Genomic DNA, 26,965 nt, shown 5'->3' with positions numbered 1-26,965 from the left:
CTTATTTGAAAGCCTTTTGGATTGTTATTTATATGGTAATTGCTTATATTCTTATATATATATAGGTGGACTTTTTAAGCACCAGCTTTCTTAGTGATTTGAGACTTTGAAATCATTGAAGGTGGAATTTGGTCTCCTAAAAGTATCTAGGCACATATCTTTAAATGTTTTGTCATTTATTAAAATCGGTCTTTATATATGACATACGTTCTTTCTGCATCTCTCAGGCAACATCATGTGGTTTTTGAGTAAAAAGTCACTTGACATTTAGTTTGCACTTATTTTTTTCCAGGTTGATCAAGTTCCATTCCAGGTAGAATTGCTTTTATTTTGTCAGGCTGCATTAAAGTAATTCTATATAAAAACTAATGTCATAGGTGCAAGCTAGGCAACATTTTACATAAAAATAGATTTTACAACAATTGAATTTAAATTATTTCAGATCTTGTCAGTAGATGAGCTTGCTGAAAGCTGTTCCTAATTTTAATTGAAATTTTTACCAACCCTGTTTTCTTGAGAAGCTTTACAAAAATTCATCACCCTTCATAGATCCATTGTGAGGTTTGCATTTTTGTCACCTGCTGCTGAAAAAAAAAAATGTTGCAGGGGATTGATTGATTTTGCCCAGAATTACCAAGCAACTGTTTTTCTGTCTAACAAATTTATTTAGGTCATGATTTTCTTAGACAGAAGAGCATAATGTGACAGAAGAGCATAATGTTCAAGCCAAAGGGGTAAGCAAATGGGAATAGTTACACTTGAACTCTCTCATGTTTGCAGAATGGTGAATATATTATTAATGTGGTTGCTGTGAAATACTGTAATTGAGAGTCAAATATTTAGCCTAATAAATTCAGTGTACCTGTGGTTCTTCATAGGAACTCAGTTTCCTGTCTTAAGCTCACTGTCACCATTGTGCTTGTAAACCAGTGCCCACAAAGGTGGGAAATGCATGTTCAGGTTCATCGCCTTCTTAGGTGTAATTGCTGGATTAATTGAATAAAGCATGTTTTGCTTTATCACATATAATTTGTGGAGAGTTTTGGACAAAGCATCTCAACTGGCCAACCAGAGATTCAAGCAATGTTGTTTTTTTGTCTCAACTTCACTCCTCTTCTGAAATCTCACAAAGCTGGGAATTTCAGCATATATCTTCATGAGCCTTAAGAGGAGTGGCTGAGGGAGCTGTGGGTGTTCAGCCTGGAGAAGAGGAGGCTCAGGAGGGACCTTATCACTCCCTACAAGTGCCTGAAAGGAGGGTGCAGCCAGGTTGGCCACTTCTCTCTGGCAGCCAGTGACAGGACCAGAGGATACAGTCTGAAGCTGTGCCAGGGGAAGTTTAGGGTGCACATCAGAAAGAAATTCTTCATGGAAAGGGTGATGAGATATTGGAATGGTTGCTCTGGGAGGTGATGGAGACATCCCTGGAGCTATGTAAGGAAAGACTGGATGTGATCCTTAGTGCCATGGTCTAGTTGACAGGGTGATGTTTGATCATAGGTTGGACTTGATGAGCTCAGAGTTCTTTTCCAGCCTAATTGATGCGGTGATTCATTTATTGTTAGATGTGAGGTACTATCAGAAAGGTGTCTTATTTAGCACTTTTTGTTGCTTGCTCTTTATCTGTTGGTAAAAATAATTCTAACAGGGATCTGACTGTTTTTATGAAGGAAAGCAGGTGGGTTATATTTCCTTGCTTTTTTTCTTGTTGTCAGCTGGTAATATGGTGCAATTTAGTGAAATTCTGAATGAAATGCTCTATGATGTGGATCATTATTACTGGAAAGCACTGTTCATATAGAACTTAGGTCTACTGACAACTTTGCCTGTAATCTTATGCATATTACACATCTTCTGTGTGTAGTTGTCTATGCCTAGATTTCATAACTTTTTAGAAAAGAGATGATTTTGTTCTTTGTGTAACATGATCGTTATTTGTATAAAGTCAACAACTCTCCTATAGAGGTTGTAGGGTTTTTATACTGATGTGCCGTTAAAACAATACTGTTTATTATCTTATTAAATGAGTATATTGCTGGGATGTGAAGAAGCTTTTTTGCAGTCTGTTTTTAGGAGAGTACATATATATTCCATTCAAACTCATAAGCATCCTTACAGTGGCAGAGGTGCTGCAACAATTTTCTCTTAAAAGTCTTATTTTCATTTGTCTGTCATCTTAAAATATCAAGCAGTTGTGCATACAGAACTTAGGGTTGAAAGTCTTGAAGTATATTGAGGTATATTAAATGTCTGCTTTAACCTTAAAATAATTTATATTGAAGTAAAAAGTGCTGTATGGCAGGTTGGCAGTGCAGGTGGCACAGTGAAATGCCGAAAGTATGATTTGGGCAATAAAACAGAGACTTATAGCTTTGTTGTCCATTGTTATGCAGCAAAGGGACTATGGTAAATCAGTGAACTGTAGTCATTAATCATAATGTATGACTGTCAATTGACAATTTTAACAGAGCCATTTCTCTGAATTTTGCTGGCTTTAACTTCATCTGAGCTTTTTGTATGCTGATGAAAAAGAAGAGTTTGGAGCAGTAGATGTTGCTTAGCCCAGGAGCCCGTCTCAGTGGCCCACCCTGTGTGCCTGGGGAAGGGAACTGATTAGCCAGGCACATGTTCCAACCCCCCCCACCCCAAACATACGGCCTATTTTCAAAAATTTGCAGCTGAGGGACTTCATGAGGCAGAAGTGTCGCCTCTAAGTCCTTTGTGGCTACTTCTTTCAGAAAGTTTGTGTTGTTTCTTTTTGAATTCCAGTAACACTTGTAAGGAGTTCCATGCCTTGTTTTGTTTTGTTTTTTTCCTTGAATTACAGAGACAGAGAGACAATTAAATTACCATTCCCTACTGATCAAGTTGGTTCCATTGCTGACTTTGACTCCCATATCTCTTCTACTAGGTTGTCTCCATCCCAAACAATCTTAAACAACTCAATCTTCCTTTTCATGGAAATTGTTCTGATACTTTCATTGCTTTTTTCTCTTTGGCCTTTTTATTTTGGCCATGTTATTTTGGTACAGAGTCTGCTAGAGCCATATACAGTCTTCAAAATAGATCCATAGCTCTGTGGATTTATTTGGGACGTAGTCATTTGCATTGTTATGTTATGCATTGTTCCTTGCTTGCTTTTCCAAATGTTTTAAATACATTTACAATTCATAATGAGATCTGCTGAGTGCTGCTCTTTGATAATCCTATATAAGTCAAAATCTCTATCCTCTGAAGTAACATACAGTGAAGAAGAAGGGGGCAAAAGTGTCATCCAGCTTTGCTTACTGAATGCCTCCTTCTAGGATTTGGAAAGGTATTAGACACACACAGAACACTGCAAATCTTCTGTCAGTACTTTCCATTTTTTGTGGAACTTTCTATGTCAGTCTAATATGCTGCATTGGATGAAGATTTTATTTTCCCATGCCTTAAATCCCATTATTTGATGTGTTAAATCAATTTTCCACCTGCCATATGCATTATTTTTATGCTTTATTCATCTTAGTGTGTAGCACTGGTTGTGCGGTGTTCATGTTATTTGACAGCACTTCATTTGACTTTTGTCTTTACAGGCATGAGAAGTGTAGTATTATCACCTGCAGGGTTGGAATGGATAACTAGGTCATGATCCGGCAGGCCCCTGTTAGACTAACAGAATGCAATTGACTTACCAAGAAGATAGAGAATTATATGTATGGACACTTGAGCAGCTGCTCCCAATTTCTCCCTTTAGTCAGGTAGAATTACTTTACAGCTTGCAAAATAAATGTTAAAAGCTGAGCTTGTTTAGAAAGATAACAGCTTATAAAACTGCTTTGATCAGACCCTGATAACTTTATCATACCTTCTTTTCTAATGTCCTTTATTCGTCTTGTAGCTCTAGAGGAATAAAGCCAAAGTCCTTGTGGTGTGCTCTTTTACTGGCTTGCGTGTATGGACACAAGAGCCTCTTACCAATTTCCCCTTACTTGATTTTGAATAAGGAGAATGTTGCAGCAGTCCTAACTTGTAAAAATTGTGAAACTAAATTCATGGATGATAAACAACTTCTGTGATATAGTGGTAAAAGATGTTGCTGAAAATCATACAGGTGAGAACTTTTCAATTGTGAGATCAGACTAAGATGGAATAGTAAGAAAAAGCAATACATGTAGTTTCTTCTCAAATGTTTCTCATAAACATTATTTTAATGTTTATTTTATTTCTTAATTTAGATTCTTTAACTTCGGCAGAGAAATTTGTATTAGATTTCTGTGATGTTAATTTTAATTTCTGTTTAGCTGTTTAAGTTTGTTTTGCGTAGACATTTATAGTAGCTCAGCCATTCTTTTTGGGATTCCCAGTTAAGGCAGTTTAGATGGTTGGGCATGTTTGATGTCATGTGAGTTCATGTGATGTAATGTGAGTTCATTCAGCTGGGTTTAGCTATTGTGGGTATTCTATCTAAACAACTTCTCACCTCCTGACAGCAAGGGTAAGGACACTGAAGTTTTTTTTCTGTGGGGAGCAATAGTATATTCGAGGTTTTTTTAAGAAGTTTTTTGTTCACTGTAGAGTAAAATGCAGTATGTTTTGGATGTACCCAGTACACATTACTAAATTAATTGTAGTACTGTGAAAACATCAGTATAAAATAAAGGTAAACTTTGTTGTGTCTTATGAAGTTCTGAATATGGTTTTTCTCTTTTTTTTACTTTCTTTTTCTTTACTTTCAATCTCTACTGAATTTAAGCAGTCGTCAGGAGCTTCTGTCTTCTTGTGTTGAGTTGTTGATTTGAATTGTTTGCTATAGATCATATGCTTAAGCATTCAAAACAACATTTGGGGAAGTTCAGTTGTCTGGGAATAAATGTATTTGCAGTATTACTAATAATAGCACGTCGGCACTTTTCCCTGATAAACTCACCACTTCGAATAGATTTGGACAATAACCTCAGGAGGTTAAGTTGAAAACTACATATCATAATGGTCTTGTTTTCATTCCTGTCTACTGGTAGTCACAAGCTACTGATTGCAATCTACAGTGAAGATGTTTAAACTCCTTCAGAATTTTGTACATTATGTTCATATGGACAGCCACTTTGATCTTCCTGTGATTTAGCTATTCCTGGAGCCATAAAAATAGCATGTTTGTGAAGCTTTATTTTTAAGATGCTGGTTATTTTTTCTTGATTTTTTTTTTTTTTAATTTTGGGCAATTGTTCTGATCTTCAGACTTAGATTAATTTGCAGTGTTCTAGGAAAATATTCGCGGACTATATTGCTCTGTTGAAGACATCTTAGTAATCGCTGGTTCAGTTAAAAAACGGTCTCGAAGAGAAATCAGAGCAGTACTGGTATAAAATACAAAGTGGAGTGCTGGAATTTGCTGTCACATGTACATCAAAATGTAGATTTTGTGTAGATCAAGAACATGATGAAGTCCTATGACCTCTCGCTCTTGTGTGTGTGTCCCTGAATGCCAGGGGCATACCAGAGTTCCAGACCTAATTACAAAGTAATTACAAAAAATAAATCTTGTAAGACCTACACAGTGAGTTTGAAGAGGATACCTTAATCTTTACAATTCCTTGGCCTTTCCAAACTACTTCAGTCATTTGGTGGCTTTTTTTTTTCAAACTGCGCATCTCTAAAAGTCCTGGTAAAAAAGAAAACAAATAATTATTCAAATAATTCAATAAAGAAAAATACTAAAATACTATTTTCCTTGCTGATAGGATGGGTGATTCTCTGTAGAAAATAGGCCAAAAATTGTGTGAGAAATTAAAATGGAATTAATTCATTATATTAATAGTGGCTGGGGAAACTGGTAGGAAAGTCTTAGGGAATCAAAATCTCTGGCCTGTGTGTTTGGGAGTTTGCCATGGCAGGGTAGTATTAGGGGTCACATAACCTCAGTTAGGAGGGTGCCAGGGAATGTAGCCAAAGCAAACTGGAGAGGATTTGTTTAGAACCATACTGTGGATGGTTTAACTGAATTTAAGAAACTTTTTTAAATTCTGAAAGACAATGGAAAACAATGCTTTCTTTCTGAGCAAAGTGTACTAGATTGCTGATTAGAATATTTTTTACCTCATCCGTTTCCTCCAAAGAGGATAATCACCAACTCTACCTCTGTCATGCTGTAAGGAGAGTAACTTAGAGCAGAGTCTAAAATCAGGAGTATTTTCTCAGTTACTTCATTAATTTTTTGATTGAATTAACAGTCTGAATACTGTATGGGTTACCTGTCAATCTGTGTGATCCTTCTCATATTTACAGTGATTTGGTTAAATTCTTAGTGAACTTTATGGTTCATTGACCATTGCAGTGGAGTTAGGGGAACTTTATAGCTCACTGAACTTAGGACTCTGAAAAATTATGATTTATAGTCAGCATATGTTATTTGAACACTATTTTTGTAAGTCAGTGCATGATTAGTTGTTTCAAAGTCAACACTGGAAACGCATGTGAAGGTAAAGAATATATTGTTTCTTGTACAGCTGGATTTTCTTGAAAGTACTTAAGACCAGGAAACTTCTAGGAACTGAAAAGTTAATATGAAAGGCTGGAAATAAATTTTGAAGAGTTCTGATAAACTTTCACCAGCTGCTTTTGTTGTGCAGTCTTATGTATAGAAATTGGAGTTCATTTATTAGATACAAGTTTTTTTGTTGTAAGACTTCTTAAAATCAGTATGTGACGTACTGAAAATATATGAAGGACACATAGAAGTCTCAAAAGACACTTTCCACTAGTGCTTAATTAGTTTTAAGCAAACTTTGAGACCTAAAAGGGGCTTTTAGCCTGTCAGAATTGAGCGGTGAAAGCTGCTAAAGCACTGTGAATGAAAACTACTGAGTTGTTTGCTTTGGCTGTTAAGGAAAGGCTATATTTCTTGTTTGTTGTACCTTTTAATGACTGGGAGAGAGGTTTTGCATGTTTGGTTGTGGTTTTTGGAAGATACTGTTGCTCGGTGGCCAAGTTTCAGTAAGCTGTACTGAAAGTTATGTGTTGGAGCAAAACAGTAAGGACCAAAGAGCAGCTGGAAATGACATGAGTCTACCACATGCAAATAATTTGGCAATGTGTATACAGAGAATGCAGAAACAATTTAAAAAATGTAGACTGCTCCTTCTGGCAATAAATTCCCGTCTACATCTAGAAGCAGCTTGAGGCAACTCAGTGATACGCTTTTTATCAGTTGCTTTATGTTCAAGTGCCAAAAGAAATGAAATATATATTAAGAGACTTCACATAATTTCTTCTGTGCATAAGGAGATTTTTTTTCATGCTGTCACTTAAATACATATAATATTACATGTAATAATAATACTTAGACTGTTGTAGTCTAAAGAGTTAGTATGTCTGTGACGTTCATGCTTTTGAGAGGGGATTTTTATCCATGCTTATTTATGAGTGTAGCATATGCAAGGATTGAAATTTCCTCCTTCCCTATTTTCTTGTTCCAGTCAGTGACAAACTGTTCTTGTAACAGTCATGCCATGTCTGAATTGAAATTTATTTCCTTTTAAAGAAATCCAAAGCCATTTGGGTACATTTAGACTATGGTAATGTCTACTGACGAACAAGTGTAATAATTACACACCCCTGCACCTTCGACCAACTTTTTTTATATCTCCTTAAAATAATGCAGTCTTATTTTTAGAAGGATTTTATTTCCTCTAAAACATGTATCTGTGTTGGAATCTTAATTTGTTCAGGTTTTACCTAAATCAGATGCATTTTACACAGGGATCCCAGATTATCTTATTATTAATTAATTACCCTAGAAGCAAAATTCTGCTTTCACCTTTGACATTGTCTTTAAGCATTCAAGAGCTGATAAATAGATGGCAGCAATTAAAATTTATTTTTCCTCTTCACTATCAGTAGCATGAAATAATATAGGAGGATAAACTCTTAACCAACTGTTGCAGAAGCAAGTAGTTTGTGTGCATTGCTCATCTGAAGTAGAACTGCAGTTACAGGAGAAAATGCTCATTCTCTGTTATTATCTTTTAACTTCTACATTTGAAAAAATTGGGAAAAATCATCTCTGCTTTTTTTGTGCTTGGAAAAACTAAGGCAAGTGAGTTGTTGAATACAGTCTACATTGGCCATGCATGTGCTCAAAGACAGCAGAACTCTGGCTCTGCCTTCCCTTCCTTTCTGTCAAGGCCAATGATCTCGCAGATCTGTTGACAGCTCTGATTGAGTCATTCTTTAATTCATGGCCCCGAAATGTTTTTTAAGTGTTGTGTCCTACATGCTGTTGAAGATCACTTGTTCACTGGAGCTAAGCAAATAAGGGTTTTCCATCTTGGGTGCTGTTACTGCCTCTTCCTACTTTGTCTCCAATGTATGCAAACAGGACTCCAGCAGGACTAGGCTGTATTTTTGTTACAGTGTTGCCTGAGGAAGGGGATGCTGGTCCAGGTCTGTGCCAGCTTCTCCCCGCTCCTGCCTATGTCCTCTTGGACAGTCACTGTGTTTGTTCAGGGAGCTGCTGGTGTGCCCACATTGCCCAGATTCTGTGCCACAGTCGCTAAGACGCTTTGCTCATCACGCCTGAAGGAAAAGCTAAGTTCCCTTGTTCCTTTGTGCACAGTACTTGTTTTCCTCTTCAAAAAATATTTGCATATAAATCCAGTGTGTATATAGTTTTTAAATAATGTTCTTGGAATTTGGCTACAATGTCCAGACTTGTAAGTTACCTTGCCTACTTGAAGCATTTTTTCTTGTTTTTCAATAAAAAATTAATTGTGGGATAACAAATGAGTCTTCCCTGATGGGAGTTGCTGAGGTTGTTTGCTTGGATTCTGTCAAACTGGAGAAGATGCAGCATGAAATAGAAATGCTTGTGCATACCTCTGAGTTCTTGATGTTGATGGGGAATTGCTGATGTAATTTCACATCAGCACTCTGACCCATGGGTGTAATGTTCTTTATTAATTATAAAGTGTATTTATAAATTATATATGCTTTATACAAAAAAGTATTTCTTAATAATGCATGCATATTTTATTAAAATAAGTTAAATCTATTCATACTTGGTTGTAGCGTTATGTTGTGTAAGAGATTTGTTTCAATGAACATTGCTTTAGACCTTTATTACCCTCTAAAATAAACCTTAAAGTGAGCCTAAAATTTTTTTTCTTCTTTTTTAGAGGTTTATTTAACCTCTGAAATGGGCTTTGCTGGTGGAAAATGTCAAGACCATGTTTTTTGTTTCATGGTTAAAATATGGCTGATGTGTTGGTGGGAAGGAAGCACGTGGGCAACATTCTCTTCAGGTGTTTGAGAAAAGCAGACCTAGTGATACTTAGTAACAAATGGCAATACGCATGTTTTCAAATAATCTACTGATAAACCACTGGTTTGGCTATTGGCATAGTTTACTAAAGGATCGTAGCTTTTATCTTTGGAATTACAACTGAGATTTGTAATGCCAGATGTGCTTGCAGATACTTGCCAAACACTTTGTTGTTATAGACTGTTGTTGTAGTAGAAAATGCTGTGGTTTACAGCCTACTTGTGAGCAAAAAATGTTTGGTGGTGTGCTTTCCCTTCTTTATTTTTATGGTGTTGGTTGTTTCTGTTTTCTTTAATTTCAGCTGAAGTAGGTAACTTAGTTATGTGACCTGAAACTTTGTTACAGAAACAAAGTATTTTCTAGTATCAAGGTTTGGGTTTGTATTTTTCATATTTTTTCCACCTCGTGTTCTGTTTCTTAAGCACTTTTACTTCTTTATGGTGAGAACACTGATTTATGACAGCACTCAAGGTGTGTTGAGCGCTGGAAACATTCATTGTTATGTTAGGAATGCTCCAGAAGAAAAGTTAAAGGGTCACAAAGTGAAATGGCTGCTCTAAGTTATGATTTTATCACTGATAATTAGTAAAGGAAAAAAGCCTGGCTATGACCCTTGTAAGGATGGTCACAAGCCACCAGTGTGACAAATTGTAACCATCTGATTTTGTCTTGAGGCTTTATCAGAAGATGTGTTTCAATACAGGTTAGAAATTCTTCATGATTTTATGCATGGCAATGGTGTAACATCAAACTTCTGTGGTGGTTTCTGCCTCATTTATGTACAAGCAAGATGACTTGAGACTGGAACAGGTGCAGAAAGACTTGAATGATCAGGAAAACTGTGGCAAGAGGAAACTAGAAGCCAGCTTGCTTATTGGTCTTTTAGAAGAATTACTGTGAGCAAATAATGTTCTCATGAATATCACTGGGAAAAAGTAGGGGGAGGAATTGTTAAAAGGACAGTCTTTGTCCTTAGTGTTACATATCCATGTGGGTGGTTGTGTAGCAGCTGAGCTGTAGAATCAAGAAAAAAACCTCCTGCATGTCAGGCATTGGAAAAAGCTGTAGGAGAATTTGTTATTCACAAATGCTTCTGGCAAAAGATTTCAGATGATATAGGAGACCTTGACAGACTATATCTTAAGCTTCTTGGCATTTAAAATCTTGAGATGCTTGATTTGAAAGCACAAATTAACCTTTTAACAAAGTTTTAGAACCTTTTAACTTTTCCACTTGTTACAAGACCATGGTATAAAATAGATATTTCTGTCCTCAGTCAAGAGTTAAAATTAGGTTTCTGTGAAATCAAATCCTGTTGTGTACAGAAAACAGAGCAACTGACAGTTTATAGCACAACAGTTGTATCCTATCTTGCACAGGGTATAAAACTCTGGGATAATAGTCTCAAATAACACCTTCAGTATATCTGCAGGTGTGCTGGCAGAGAGCTCAGCACAAGCCACATTAGAAGCTTTTTGTGTTAGAGTTGATTTTCTGTTATCTGCTAATCTGGAATAAACAAACTTCAGAGATGAGACTTTCATTAAGCAAGCATAGGAAACACATGGGGATATGTGATATTGTCATCTCTGCAGAGAAAAAACTGCTGGTTGAAATGATTCATAGTATCTGCATAATCAGAGCCTTTTTTTTCTGAAGGAAAATGCATTTATAATTGTACGTTTGCTCGTGAATCTCAGTAGAAGTTCTTCCAAAAATAATGAATTACCTATCTAAATGTTTTGATGACGCAGAGGGAAGAGAGGATGTGAGCTGAGGAGAGTATGTGTCAGTCACAAGGATTACCCAGTTTTGGAAAAGTCCAAATAAAAATTTTAAAGCCTCTAGTGAGCTCTTGGCTTTCTTTTTTTTTTTGTTTTTTTTCCTTCTTTCTTTCTTTTTTTTCTGGGTAAAAAGAGGCTGAATTGGGAATGAGTTAGATAAAAATGTGAGACTGTTGGTTTTTGAATGCAGAGAAGAAATTACAGTGTGAGAATGCCAGGCATTTTTTCAATTAAAACCACAGTTTTCTAGGTAGTTTTAACCTCTTCTTCCTAGGCATGGCTGAACTACTTGGTATTGAGATAGTGAGTCATGAGAATTGATTTGGTAAGACTCCAAGTCCTGACAGGATGACTTCTAGTGTTGTCTGAAAAGTCACAAAATTGTCTAAATCACCAGTGGATCTCTTTACCTGTATATTAATGAACTTGTTGGAGGTACATTTGAAATATCAGTTATTGAGTCAGAATTTTTAGAGGGTACAGTTAAAAGTATGTTATTAAATCAGTGAGTTTTGCAGTACATTAATGACTTAAAAATTGAATTAACTCAAAATTGCACTTTAGGAATGGTATCAATATGATGTGATTAATAATATCAGTAGAACTTTAGTCTTTGAATAATATTAGTGGTAGTATAAGGTTAGCAGGTTCAGCATTCTGAACAATCAGGTTCAGCACCTCCTCTGGTGGCAAACTTAAAAGTTAGCAGTTCATCTCATAGTAAAGATTTTAAAATGTGTATTCTGGATAAACAAATAAACCCTAAAAGTTCTTAACCTCCCACCCAAAAAATCTTTTGCACTTTCTGCTGCCACAGTTTAAGGTGTATTCCCCAAAACTTTCATGTTCTAGTCTGAAGCTTTTAGCCTTGTCTGTTTTCCCAAAACCTGACCTGGATTTGCAGCAGTATATGTATCAAAATGTTACTTACCACTGATCTGAGCAGGTTCCCAGCTTGTACAATGAAGACATTTGTCTTCTGACAAGGGCAATTTAACCCAAACTGTTTCATTAAAGCATTATATTTATCAACAGGAAGAAAGGAATTGAGTAAAAGGTTGGGGTTTTAGTTTAGGGTTGTTTTTTTTTTTTTTTTAAATATATAACAACATTGTTATAACATTGCAGTTACTGGACCTCTTAAATCAGGGAGCAATTAAATTTTGCTTAGACTTTGCTGTGTACCCATCAGGCTACGATAACTGGATAACTGAAGGGAAATGATGCTGTCCATCAGCTCTTCACAGGACTCCTCATTATCTACCTGCAGGGGTCTCATTTGGGCATAAATAAATGTGCTGATGTAGCCTCTTCAGGAAAAGAATTGAGTCTGTAGTTCATTACATTTTGTTTTAATTATTTATAGGGATGGCATTGAGAATTAACATTTTCCTGTCCCTTCCCTGCTTTCTATGCAACTTGTTGTGTTTGTGATAAGCCAGTGTTACCACAGTGAGAGCACACAAGCCATCAAACTAAGAGGAATGTGCAAGGTAAGGTAAGAATAAAAGCAAAAGCACAACAGAATTCCTTCAGAAAGAGTACTCAGCCCAAAATGATTCTTATAGAAAAATATCATGGTAATACTTAACCTGTAAGGTAGAACTTCGACCTCATGAAGGGTAGTTTGAAAGGAAAATGAAAAAGGAAGTAGAAATGAATCTGCACCAGAAGCAGAAGTTTAGGCCGGGCTTAGTAGACTATACTGATGAGTGTTAAATTATTTTGTGCATTTTAGAAGACTGTCTGTGAAGTGTACCCCCCCAAAAAACACCACATGGAAGAAATTAGACCAGAAGGACACAGACTTTTGTCTCTTCAAAATACACATTGCCATGCAGTTGTTAAGCAGCAATAGCACTGATACTTACCTGAGATTTCAGGCTGCCCACAAATGCCATTGGTACCTGTTGGCTTACTCCCACTTGTATCCCCCAGCAAGAGTTATGGCAAACATTAGGTGGTTTCTGCCTGCCTAGTCACAGACACTGGGTTGTTTATAAGTAGAGGTTGTGTGTGTGAATTTTACTTCCCCCTCCCAAGTCTTTTTGGAGTCTGTGTATCTGATGTGTCTCATCTTGTAAAGATGTTAGATTAAAATCCTGTTGTAAACTATGACTTGTTAAAACAAGTTAAAAAAAGAGATTGCACATGTTACCCATCCAACCCCTCCCTGACCGACAAGCAGCATACTGGATATCTATTTTGGTTTTGTTTTCCCCAAAGAAGGCAAGGTTCTTTGATTATGAAGGAAAGAAAAATTAGAAGGTTGAGAAACATTGTCTTAAGGAAGAGCCATGGGAACAGTTACGTAGGGTAGAGATCTTAGTACAAAAATTACAGGCCTGTAGTTCCAGCTACAGTGGTTTTTAGTTTGTTTGGGGTTTTTTAAAGGATGGATAAAATATGTACTGTGCTCATTTTGATTTCAGTTCAAGGAAGTATTTTTATTATTTTTTCCTTTTGTTTTCCCCCTCTGTCTAGGAATAGGTATCTGATTTTTGGTTATTTATTACAACATAATTTGTTTATTCCAGGATTTTTCTTTCTTGGTACTTTTTTGATAATGTTTTCATGGATTTGTGTTCTGTTTTGAAGTCTGAACTACTTCTTAGCCATTCTTTCAGATGTTGTACCGCCTGTGTAACAGCCACATAATTACTTTATTGTTTAAGGTTGTGCTTGATAGTGTAAGTCAGCTTTCATGGCACAAAACATATTTGTATTGATAAACTGTTACAATTATGTTGTGCTGACTTCAGGAACCGTTGGGGGAGAAGGACATGAATAACATAGATAAGGGAGATCAACCCTGACATCTGTGGGAGATGGGCAGACAGAAAGGGAAGTGATTAGATGAGTAATACTCTGCTTTCCGTGCCACTGTAAATTAGCATCAGGTAGCTTTCTCATGTCTTTGCTCTCGTGCCTTTGATGTACTTAAAGATCAAATAACTTTTGCTCATTTTCATGATTGTAGCAAATTTTCTTACAGAACAGTGAGACTGTTCATGTGTAAAATGAATTTAAAATAAGCAAATGTAGCATTTAAGTCTATCAGATGTGAAAAATAGTTATCCTCAAAGTGCGGGCCAGTGAGCTGCTTCACAGAAATTGGTTTATGTGCTACTTACACCAGATGGTAAATGTGAGGTACCTCCTCTTTGAGCAGGTCACTGAGGCAGATAATGCATAGCATAAGCAGTGTCCTCTCTTCACAGCTTGAGAGGAAAAAATAAATAATAGCTATTAAAAGAGAGAATGGAGTGGAAAACAAACCTGGACATTGCATTCAGCTTGTTTCTTCTTACTGCTGATGTCTGTGGGCTGGGAAAGGTTCTAGACCATTAGATTACATCCTGCTGTTTTTGAGAACATCAGGTGGAATTCCCCAGTGGAGGTGGAAGGTGTTGACTTCCAAAGTAGACAGCTTTAAGAAAGATGATCTCTGAGGCTAAAACAAGAGATTTGTACTACGAGGTAGTGGAAGAGTATGTCTGTGCAGGGATCCACTGCCTTCTTTGGGATAGAATGTAATTCCTGGTTTTATTTCACATGTTTTGCAGTTCTCCAATAGGTAGAAGTTGCTTGAATGAAACAAGCTTGTGTGCCTGCACATTTATATACATGCAAATGAAATTGACATATTTTTCAGCTTTTCTTTTGAATCTGATGAAAGCAGTGGTCTCTGTTCTTCTTTCTGAAAAGAATTTCATAATTTCTTAGTTCTGTTAGACATCTCTAATATACCTGGAAGTCCCCTTATAACCTACAGTTTTACCTGATCTCATCACTCCATGCTAATAATTAAAGTGTATCTGTGGTGGCTGAAGCTAATTTTGAGGACTTTTCAGTATCAAGATATACTTGTTGTTTCCACAGAGAAGGCAGGGAAAGCCCTGCTCTCATTTGTGGGTGTTTACTGTGAAATTTTCTTTCATGTGCCAATCGGAGCAGTTCAAGCAGATGAGGGAAATGTAGTTCCATACAGTAGAGGGGGGGGATTCAGCTGGACACAGTATGATGTAAACACTTCAGTTATTTTCCCCAGTGCTCTGAGTCAACCTACTGTAAAGGCTAAAAATGGGAGATAGATGGCAGTTTTTGAAGTTTTTAGAATTGAATGAAGATTTCTTCTTACTGCTACTGTGTCTGAAAAAACACCTGAAATATTTGTCCTGCTCAGGCTGATTCGTGCAATACTGGCATGATGCAACCCATTGATCCTTCTTAGGGCTGGTTGTTTATTGAGGAGTGAAAATTACTGACTTGTATCCTCCATCTTGTGTAGAAGGCATGGGAGAAGAAGGAATTCTTCATGAGCCATGAAGTGGGTTTCATACCAAATGTTTGTGGTAATGATGTAACATATTTGTTGCCAGATACTTTTTTTCCATCTCATAATACGAGTGTTTGGGTGCCTGTATGAGGTTCATGTGGCAAGAGGACCCATACAGGAGCACTTCTTGAAGTGCTCCACTCTGTGGGAAGGACCTGTGTTGGAGAAGTTAATGAAGGATTGTAACCTATCGGATGAACCTGTCCTCAAGTAGGGCAAGAGAAAGAGGAAGGAGTGGCAGAAATGAGGTGTTTATGGACTGACCACAGCTCCCATTCCTTGTTCCCCTGCACCACTGAGGGACATGGAGGTTGGAAGAGAAATAAGAGAATCATTAGAGAGGTTTTGTAAGAAGTATAAGGGAAAGGTGATTTTAGTTGCTGTTGTTTCTCATTACTCTACTCTTTTATTAATTGGCAATAAATCAGATTCCTCAAGCTGAATCTGTTTTTTGCCCATGACAGAGATTGCTGAGTGGTCTCACCTGTCTTTATCTTGATCTATTAGCTTTTGCTTTGTGTTTTCTCCCTCTGTCCTGCTGAGGATGGGAGTGATAGAGCCACTGGGTGGGCACCTGTTGGCCAGCTAGTCCGCCATGGTCCACATCTGTTTGTACCCACATGGAGGTTTGCACGAGTAATCCTGTTGTCTTACTGTATGTTTTTAGGGAGTCTTATGCACTTTCACACCAGATTCATCTCCCAACAGTTGGTTTTTGGTTGTTTTTTTTTTTTTTTTTTACTGATAATCTTTACCCTAAACCATTGTTATCCTAAAGAGGAAGAAATAGAAGCTAAAGGAGAAATGTAAAGGTTGTGTGTTGTCACCTAAAAGCAGGTACAATAATGAAGCAGACTATTATAACCACCTTCATTTTCTTATTCCTTCAGAGTTGTGGTGCTCTTTTGAATGTGTTTCTTGCAGAGAAATTTTGTTTCATGTCCTTGGAACTGGAGAGTGCCATGGAAATCATATGCTAGCCTTTTGCTTCCTCCTTCCCCTCCTATTTCATATAGAGGAAACATAAAACCCTGAAGTGATGTTTGCACAAAATTTTGGGATCACTGGGAGAGTCAATTTAAGCTGCTGGATTGCTCCAGGCTAGTTAGTGCACTACCTGAGAAAAAACGTAGAGTGCATGTTTCTTGCATTTGGCCATGCTTTATTTCAGGTTATTGTGGAAAAGTAAGCTGTGTATTCCATTGTGGAGTGATGGATGGAATAGAGTAAATAAGAATTGCTGGGGTTGGATGCAAAGAGGGTCTTTGTCAAATGTATCATCATTTTGTCCAAACATTGCTGTTTTGTACAACAGAGGGTTCAAGGATGCCATGTATTTTTGCATCATGTGAGTGAAGGTTGGGGAAAAGGACTTCAATTGTGCCTATTTCAGAACAGACTTTTCTTTTTAAGGTAGCCCTGTTGGAAATCAGTGTATATATTTGCTTCCTGCAGTAATGGTTGCAGCTGATCAGCCACATTTGTAATCTTTTGAAAACTGTGGTGGGCAACAGGTTCACAGGAGCGCCCAGGAGTCGTTTTAAAGTGAACCTTCCTGTTCCTGTCCCCTGCATCCGCTGGGGATGGGCTCTGAAAGAAGCAAAAGGAGAAACACCCGTGCAGGCTGTTGGTCAAGTCTGTGAGATCGGGGCCCCCTCTAGTGGTGACATCTCTGCCAGCCTCTACGATTTCCTGATTTCAGCCTGTTTTTATTTAGTCCCGGTTTTTTTCCTTTTTCTCTAAATCCCGCATTTAGTTCCTCTCTGTACTAGCCCTTTAAATTGTCCACATATTACACACAGCGGTAAAGAAGAAAATTTTGGTATGTTAAATCTAGTGATTAAAAGAAAAGTGGATACAAAGGTAGATGTATGATCACTTTGAAATTTCCTACATCTCTAGTGTAATCTTAATTTAACTGTGGCTTTGAGGTAGACATTTTTAATGTTGGTTCTTAATGAATGGGAGACAGATGGAAACATACAACATGCTGACAGTGCTCAAAAGTAGTGCTTACCAAGTGTATGAGACGGCAGAGTTGCTTCATAATCTCTTCAAAATACTTGTCGTGCAAGGTCCATATGTTTTTGTCTGTGTGCCTGAGAGAGATGCACTTTCTACATATTTTGAGTCAGCAGCTGTTCCTTTGGATTCGGGATTGATCAATGTTCAGATGCTATTGTTGCATACTGTGGGATCAATAATGATGACTTTGCTAGGAATCAACTTTAGAGCTACCCTTTTTTCAATCTGATACAAGTTGTACTTTCAGAAGGAAAAACTTTGAGCCTATGCATTACTATGTCACGTTTTTTTTCTAATAGCGAGCAGAACTGTTTTTACTTTGCTGGATGTTCTTTGTCTTCTGTTATTTGTTACTCTGTTTGCTAAGTAACTGAGATAGAAATGTCTCCTAGTGAAGAAATGCCATGCATTTTTTTGGTGTAACTGTCATGAGTAAAGCAGAATGCATTTGATGCCAGAGGCAGTGGAGGTCTTTGCTGCCTCTTTTTCACTTGTGTAGCACCACTGTCCTAGAAGTTGTTTTCTGCAGTAAAAGCTGGCTGTACACCCAGGATATTATTCATAAATTCTGGCAGAGGGAGAGAATGAGTAGGTATCCTGCCATGAGTATGGAGATAATGACAACTTGTAGGCCATGTCTTAAAAGTATGTAGCACTTGGTAGTTCCATTAGTGTTTTCATGACTAATGGATAGCATTTGTCTCTAGAATGGCGGATTTTCCTACCATCTGGGGGGAAGGCAAAGTAATTGCTTCATTAGAGAGCATTGACATTTGATTGATTCTCATAGGTGCAATTATATTTATAGTAGATGACACACCTTCTTTGACAAAGTGGGAGACAGCATTGCCAAAGATCTGAAGTGCACTTTGAGTAGATATTCCAAAAAGTGTCCAAGATATGGTGCTGTCATTTGTGGCTTCAGTTCCCAATGAAGATGTACCTTGCTAATGAGGAAATACCAGCTTTCTCAGAGCCCGATAAAACTATGGGAAGCTTACAGTATTACAGTATAAAAGGAAGAGCTCCGAGTGGTTGTGCCTTTATAGATCTCTTTATGTATTTTCTAATGTTCTTATTTGCATTATGGAATTAGGGTTGAACTATTTTTTTTAGGCTTTTACAGTGAATTGTTTGACTTCCTTGTCAAATGCATTTCAGACATCTCATTTGAATACTTTGAATGGTATCTTAGTGCAAATGCAAATAACTTCTTCAAAATTATTCCTGTCTTTTATTCAGTAAGTGCTGAATCCTACAGAAAAAAAGCAACTTAGGGGCTGGAATTAAGGTTGTTTGGGCAACTTCTTTCCCTTGCAATTTCTTGATTTCAGGAACTTGATAGCAAATGCAGATATTTCATATATATAGATATATTTAATTTTTTTCTTGTTCCATGGTGGATAGAAGTTTATAGCACAATTTCAGTTTTTGTCTATTGCAGGTTTGTGTGCTAGAAACATAAACTTATAGTAAATGTGTCTAACATCTGAAATGTGTAAATCACTTCCTTTTAATAAACTGCTTTCTTTAAAGTTCTTTGTCAAGATTTATGATGTAGTAGTGCATGTGTGTATTTAAGGAATTACTTTTACAATTTAAGGTCTTAAGTTGTTTAGCTCTCCCATTAATAGTGTGTATTTAATAATGTACTAATAACTGATATTTAATATATTAATCACTGGAAAGTAGCAAAATTGGAACACTTCAGTAGCTTTAGTGAAACAAATGTAACTATCTGACTTCTAATACTATTTTGGATATTTTGACAAAACCATTTTGGTTTCTGCAGTGCAGTTTTTTATACCATGCGTATATAGCATATACACACATATAGTGGTGCTTGTTTGTCTGGCTGTAAATTGTGAAGTCAGGAGGGTCCTACTCAGTGGCAGCACTTCATTGTGGTGGGGGTTTTCAGAGCTGTAGGAATGAAAAGGTTTTGCCTTTTCATGGGATGGGGGCCAGTAATTGCTGCTTTAATGGCAGCATGGTTCCTGGCCATTCAGTGTGCCAGTTACCAAACAAGGCTTGGAGTCTCTTGTTAAATGCTTATTTACCAGTGTGAGCTTTTTTGCTTTTTATTGTTCACTCCCAGCTGAGGAAGTTCTTATTTTGTGTAGTTCCTGTCTGGCTTCCAACATAGTAACACTTCTCATACAAAAGCCATGTCATTGCGCCAGAGTTCTGCTGACTCTTTTAAAGATCAAGAGTCCATCTAATATTTTTCTAAACTGGCTTGCTTATTTTTTAGTGTTCTGTTACTTTATTTTGGAGTTTTAACAAACTTGTTCTTGGCAGGGAAAGATGAAGTGAAGCCAGATGTAGTTTGAGAATGTCTTGGTGTCACAAATAATGAATGAATGGTATATTTCATTTAAAACAGGAAGCTCACTCCATTGCATAGACTCCCCTGACCCATTGTTTTGTACTTGTGTCGCCTATTTCATAATGGAAATTACAGGAAGTAGTGACCTCAGGTGAAACCTACCTATACTGTCTTGGCAACCATAAAGCGTTCTTCTGCTATCACAGATTCATGAATTTATTAGATCTCCCTTGTGTTGCATAGTGTAAGAAAATTGTTTAAAATTCTTTTAAACACCAGCAAATTCCACCCCTCTGTTAATTTCCATTTCTGTAGCAAAAGCCAGTCTGTACAGTAACTTCGTTATTAGTAATTACCATGAAATGTTATTATTCAAATTAGTGATGTAAGGGGGGTGTGCAGCTTAGCAATTTGGGAAGTGTAAAGACTTACAGGAAGAGACTAAAGGTTTGCCAACTAGTTGTTTCTGTACTTCAAAAATATTGTCACAATTGTTTTAAAAATGTAGTTTCTGCATTCTTCCTTTTCCCTAAATAACCTAAGAATGCGTTAGCAAAAAAAATTCAGAAAGTTTATGAATGGTGACTGAGGTACAAAACCAAGGTACAGGCATACTGTTTTTCGCAGTATGCTCAGATGATTCTGTAGTTTCCTGAAGTCTTACCCTTTGTATTTTATGCTAGAACTTGTATTTCAGGTTAACTCTGAGTTTTATACAGACTTACTGTAAGATGCAGAAATTTGAGGCAAAAGTACTTTCATATAAAGTTGTATCAAAAATTGTGTGAACTTCAGAGGTTTTTCTACATGGGCTTATAAGGTGCAGTATAAAACTGTTATGCAGGCTGTTTTCATTTTAGTTTCTTACAACATGTGCTTTCCTGTGTGGAATTTTCAGAAAGCTGGTAAGCTTTCTTCACAGCTGCGTCATGTTCAGAGGCTTACATTCATTCTAGGATTGTACAAAAGCAATCTGTTTTCTTCTTTAACTTCCATATGATCAGGGAGGTCTATTTTTTGGCAAAAGTTATACCACAAGTTAAAAATGTGATGGGCATTCTGTATGTCAGATTCCGTTCCAGTACTGTGTGGAATGGAAGGCATTCAGATTTCCTGTTAATGATACCTTCCATCGGTAAATTATAGTGACAAACTTCTGCTTTTTCTATTAAGTTATGTTACAACAATGTAAAGAAAGTGTGCAGCTTTTATTACCCTGCCCTATAATGTGAATAGGTTAGATTTTTAAAAAAATTATTTTTATTGTCATCATTATCATTATTTAGGAAGCAACAGTAGATACAAGTGTTGAAATTATCTTACTGTGATGACTACACAGCAACAAATAATTGACTTCCTTTGTTGTGCATGTAGTGTGTCCTATAACCCATGGTCCTGTGGATGACAGGAAGGGATTTGTCTGTGATGATCTGTGTGGCTTTTGTTTTTCTTTCATCACTTTAACAGAGTTAAAATCTTGAGAACAAAAAATAGCAATAAATAATGGGGAAAAAAGGCATTTAACTGTTTTAGTAATGCCTGTTTTAGGAGTGGGGTCAATCTAGTTGCTAATTTGCTTTTTTGAGATACTAGATTTTTTAAGAGTGAGTCATATATTGTGGCAACAGTATTTTATTTGATGTGAAGATAAATGAGAACAGGCATGAAGAGAGAGCTTAGGTGGCAGGCTGCAGTTTTAAGAGCTTGAGAAGAAGTAACATTTTAGTTTTCGCAGGTTTTGATCTGTGTATCACTGGAGCAGGATCAGGTGAAGGATGGGTTCTTCCTCTCTATCTAGTGCCATACAGGTTGTTTTCACCCTAGACAAGAGAGTTCACTGGTCTGGATTTTGCTGCTCCTTCCACTTAAAAGGAGAAAGTGAGCAGGATATTCCTGGCAATGTCACCCCAGAAAAAGCATGATTTTAAAAAAGTGAGGTTTTCTTTGCACTTGAATTGTAAAATATGAATAGCCCCTGCATGATGTGAAAAGTTACAGCACGGCAGTCTTCTGTTAATATCTGATAATAAACATAGCTAGAAAGGCAGCAGAATTCTTTTGGAATGCCATGCTGATAAACAAGTGCTCTCAGGATAAATAGAAAACAGTAGAGAATTAAAGCACTAAACCAGAGGAACAATGAAGAGCTTTCTCCTGCTTTGAAACAGTGGTAAGGGTCACTCAACAGAAAATGCTTCAGTTTGATGTCAGAAATGAAGGGAAGCAGAAGGTGAGGTAATGCTGTATCTAACCACCATCAGGTTCTGGTAAGAGAAAGCAGAGCAATTAGAGTTGCTGTTGTATAGCAACTTAGAAGTGAATAATTTTGGTTGGAGTGCTCAATTCAATCATGCTACCGTTAGGGTCAGCAGAGTTGCTCTCAGTTACTGCGCCTGCAGACCATCACAATTGCATTGGTAGGGGATGGAGTAATGAAACCAACTTGTTGGAAGCAACAAGGTAAAACCAAGTGGAGACTGACAAGACTAGAGTGTGCTGAATTTCAACTCACATTGCAGGAGACAAGAACAAAACTAGTAAGTCCTGGCTGGTGATAGGTTTGAATTCAAGCTGTGCTTCCGCACAGCCAACTTCAAAGGAAGTTAAAAAATTCTTGAGACTTCTACCTGTTTGTTCACAAAAAGCAAAAATATGATTTATGGTCCAAAGGACAGGGCCGTGGAAATAATCCATACTTCAGCTGCTTTTTTCTTTTTATTTTAAGTAAGCTTTGAAATAAGCTTTGAAGGATCAGGCACTGGGCTTAAAATAGCAGCAGTGAAGCGAGGAGATCATTAAGTTCTATTTTTTTCCTTACCATCAGACATTTCACTTTTTGTGTAGGTGCATTCCTGTTCCTTCCACGTCACAGGTGGCTGTTCTTCAGGTCAAGTTATCAGGCTAGTGACATGGGTAGGTAGCATTTGTCTAGTTTCTGAGGATAAGATTTGTTCTGCAACACTACTTAAACAATGATTTGAACCAAGTTGATTCAGTTGAATGCTGCCATGCATTATTATTTTATGACTTGAGCTCACAGCAGTATTGTGATACCTCATTATTCATACAGTGGCAGTTAAGCAACAAAGCTTGGTAACATTTTTTCCTCCTTATTTTTCTTTGTGTCTGTGTGCTTAGAATGGCAAATGAAGAATGAATAACTGATCAAAAGTCAAAAGCTTTTGTTCTGTGGGTACAAGCAGTGTCTTGCAGGATTGGAATCCATCACTGTTGTCTTGTATGTACTTATATGAAATCCATTCTTGAAGACTACCACTGTTTCTTTGGGTAGCATTCATTTATAAATGGTTTAGACTCAGGAAATACAGGCCAGTTTGAAGAACTACCTGATTTATTTATTTATCTATTTAAATGGATTAAATATGTAATCCTGCTTGTTTTCTCTCAATGTTGTCATTATTTGCAGATACCTAACTGTGTATTGGCTAGATATTTGGGTATATTTATAAGCTTTGGAATCTGTTTGCAACTATTTCCTCAGTATATTGAGTCCTGCAAATTATTACTTTTTATTAGACCAAATAAATCCTAATTGAATGTTTGCTCTTTTATATGCAGCCTGTTCCATTTCAAAATGGTAAAAGTTTGCTCTAGTTTTAATTTGCATAATAAAGACCTAATTTGCTGCCTCCCTGTAAATTATATTTATTCACTTACTTTAATATAGTGCAGCTTTTCAAAGTACATCTTTTTAATGATTAAAAAAATGTGCCTTTTCTCTTTTTCCTCTTTTCAGATTTATCCAAGAATAGGTTAACTGAAGTTCCTACGGAGTTGTGCCATTTTGTGTCACTGGAAACACTAAATCTATACCACAATTGTATCAAAGTTATACCAGATGCCATAGTAAACTTACAAATGCTAACTTACTTAAATTTGAGGTAAGTTTATCTTTGCCACATTTTTTTGTTTATTTGCAGATATGTAAAGCTTTTTTGTCTGCACTTTATAATGTTCTGGAACAACTGACTGCATTTTTTCATGTCACTGAAAAGGGTAACACAAAAGCTCACTGGCTGCAGAGACAGCTCTGTATGAAGGCATCGTAAATGCCAAAATGTAAAAATAATTATTACAAGAAAACCAAGAAAGTTAATCCAGTTCTGTCCCTTAATCTTCTAACAAATCCAGAATGCTAATCACATCCATATAGTTGTATTTTTTAAATTCACTTCTGATGTCTAATTTTGTAAAGCTTGACATACATTTTGCAGTTCAAAAGATGGAGGGATAGAGGATTTATATTTTTCACCATGGGGAATAGAATGGAAGAGTGAGATACTGTATCTATCACTAGCATAGTCATATTATGAAAGAAATATAGCTGCTGCCTTTTTGAGGAGAAAGTGGCAAAGAATTAGACATGTTTGCCTCCTTTCCAGGAAAAATCTGTGTGAATACTAATCAGTACAGAGAATTGCTGCTAGTTAAAGTTCATGTGAGTGCACATGTGCTCTTGATGGAGGGCAAGTGAGCCCTTTTTCAACTGGGGCAGGGTGTGGAGTTTTCTTTGTAGTTTAATGTGTAAAAACTGTAATAGTGAAGATATATCAGTCTGATCTTTGTGAGAATGAGGTCTGAATAGAAGGTGAAGTGTCTCTCGGCCTGTGAAATTAAGGGAATGAAGTCCTGATCCTCAGTTTTATCAACACTGAAGATCTTTCTCATGTCATATTTTCTCAAGTCTACATTATTACTATACTGCAGTTTTGGCCACTGTGGAGCACTATTTTGTCTTAAAAATTTAAGTGGAGTAGTGTGTCCTGAGAATTTGCACACATACAAGAAATAGGAATTGAGATTTTGAATTAGTGTTTGTTAAGTATACATGAAGAACTTAAAACTGGATTAAGTTATTAAATATGCATAAAACATCCTGGTAAATTTAGGAATTAGAATTAACTTGGTTAGAATTCAATGTCATGAAACAGTGAATTGGAATTCTGTGTAGTGATAGAATTTGTCTGAATCATCACAAAACTAGAGTAGATTTTATATCACATATGACACTAAATTGGGCAAAATAAAAGTGATTTTTTATTTGACTAAATAAGGTAATTTCTCTCAGTTTAAAATCCCCTGTTTACCTGGATGTGCCCTTCCCCATATTAGTTGAACATGTTGAGGGGTCTGAAGAAAGAAATACGTCCTTGACTTTCTAACCATGTTGCTCTTGGCAAGAAATACATAATAGATTTAAAATGCATATTTTTCTGCCTGTTGCCAGCAGAGGCCATATGCTGAATAGCATTAGAAAGTGATGCCAAGAGATCTATATATAGTTTTTGGGCCTTGGTGGATACTGTTGATGTTTTATTTAAAGAAATTCCTTTGAAACTAATGATGATTTATTACTCACTTGCCCTGGCTATGTTCTGTTCCTTATCTCTTACTGGGTTGCATCTGAGTTCTGTGGAGCTTAAAAATTGGTTTTACCTATTTTTTATCTGTGTCTGATCTGCGGTATAGGAGTTACTGTTTTAGACTCTAAGCTTCCTCCATTTCAGTTCTTTAGAACTTGAAACAATACTTCCAGGTAATTTTTCAAAAAAATTATGTCTTGGTTTTCTGTAAGGACATTAGAATTAAGAAACCTGGCTCCACAATAAGCATTCATACTTTTTTTCAGCTGCTGCTGGTTCGCAGTTGGAGTTCTCATTTTTATTTTCTTTGGGTTTGTTACTTGATATCTGTCTGTATCCTGGCATGCACAACAGAGATAAGATGGCAGTTTGCTTTGTACAATATTTTGAGACTGTTTTGTAGAGCATGAATATGCATCTCTATATGCAGCTTTGTAGCACGCTGCTGGTCTGGCTCTTGGAGAAATGCTTTGTGGACTTGCAACTTGTGGAATTTTGATTTTTGCGTGTCTTTGTTTCATGTCAATATTGCAACTCCTACTGAAATTACACAGGACATTTTTTGTCATGTGTTCCAGAGTGTAGTTATATATCTTTGCTTTCTGAAGCCTTTACATGTAGGCAGGAGCTAATAAAAAGGGTTTATACTGGGGTACCACTTCAAGTTACTGTTCATTGTTTTATTACATGTTAATAATCACAAGAAAGAAAATGTTATATTTTAAGGAAATTTTTAAATATTCCAGAAGAGACTAACTATGTTATTCTGATAAGCATAAAGTTTCTTCTGGGAATTGAGCCAAGAATCTTGTGGACATCACAAAGGGTCATGATATTTGTCATCTTTTAGCTCTTCCTTATGAATCTTGGGAAGAAATGAACCGTTGATAGTCCCAGAAATATTTGCTGTGCTTACCTGGGTTAATAGCATAGAGCCATAGACCGAGACGTACCAAGTAATCTTCAACTATAAATGTGCTTTAAAGTAATTGAGAAAATAACAATTTTGTCTGTGATTTATGTATTTGTCTTTCAGCTGGAACAAAAGACATCCATTTTAATGACACATAAAACCACGGGAATGTTTAAATATTTGCAAAATACTGTCTCAGTTGACTTTCCTGTATTCATTAGGAAGGGAAACAGCTGTTCTTTGTGCCAAACAGATTTTTACCGTGTTGTTAAACTGATACAATGCATTTTTTCCACAGTGGTAAATTCTGCAATATTGTTAGTCAATAATCAGGTGTTTCTAATGTGCAAGTGTCTTCTTAATTATTGCCTTTTGAAAATTTCAATTTTATCTGCATAAAATATGACCCACGAAAATGAAGGCATTTTGCAGCTCTCAGAGTTTGTGAGTATACAGTAGAACATCACCAATGGTTTTAATATTTTTTGTTGTGTTTTGTTGCAGTCGAAATCAGCTTTCTTCTTTGCCAGCTTGCCTGTGTGGTCTTCCTCTAAAAGTCTTAATTGCAAGTAACAATAAGCTAGGTTCCCTTCCAGAAGAGATAGGTCAGCTAAAACAGTTAATGGAATTGGTATGTTACTGATCTTTTTTTTACTTTTTATTTTGACTTCTTTTGAATTTAAATAGAAACAGTAAAATTCACTTTGCACATATATTTGAACAAGTGCTTAATACTGTAATGTAGTTTGCAGAACTTAAGTTTTTAACTTCTAAAGTGTGTTGGATAGTGACACAATAGGAGTTTCCTTTATGTTCTTCAGGACTCTTTTAAACAATGTCACTGCTCTTGGTTCATTCAAAACTCAGTTTCAAAGTTCCTCATCTTTACCAGT

General features: G+C 36.5%; 1 protein-coding gene across 3 annotated transcripts in view; it reads left to right on the top strand.

Annotated features, from left to right (window-relative positions):
- LRCH1 (leucine rich repeats and calponin homology domain containing 1) overlaps window positions 1–26,965 on the top strand; it is a 115,684-nt gene that overhangs the window by 29,849 nt on the left and 58,870 nt on the right. For all 3 annotated transcript variants that reach the window (XR_005955072.1, XR_005955071.1, XM_041466921.1), the window contains exons 2-3: window positions 23,533–23,677; window positions 26,577–26,703. Coding sequence is in view for 1 of the 3 variants with exons in the window: in XM_041466921.1 (XP_041322855.1) it covers window positions 23,533–23,677; window positions 26,577–26,703 (272 nt within the window). In the remaining 2 variants the exon portion in view is untranslated. The remainder of the gene's footprint in view (window positions 1–23,532; window positions 23,678–26,576; window positions 26,704–26,965) is intronic.

The sequence above is a fragment of the Pyrgilauda ruficollis genome, unplaced genomic scaffold (assembly GCF_017590135.1).
Source record: "Pyrgilauda ruficollis isolate IOZ18807 unplaced genomic scaffold, ASM1759013v1 scaffold20, whole genome shotgun sequence".
Taxonomy (NCBI): Eukaryota; Metazoa; Chordata; class Aves; order Passeriformes; family Passeridae; genus Pyrgilauda; species Pyrgilauda ruficollis.
This window is presented reverse-complemented; position numbering and strand designations above follow the sequence as displayed.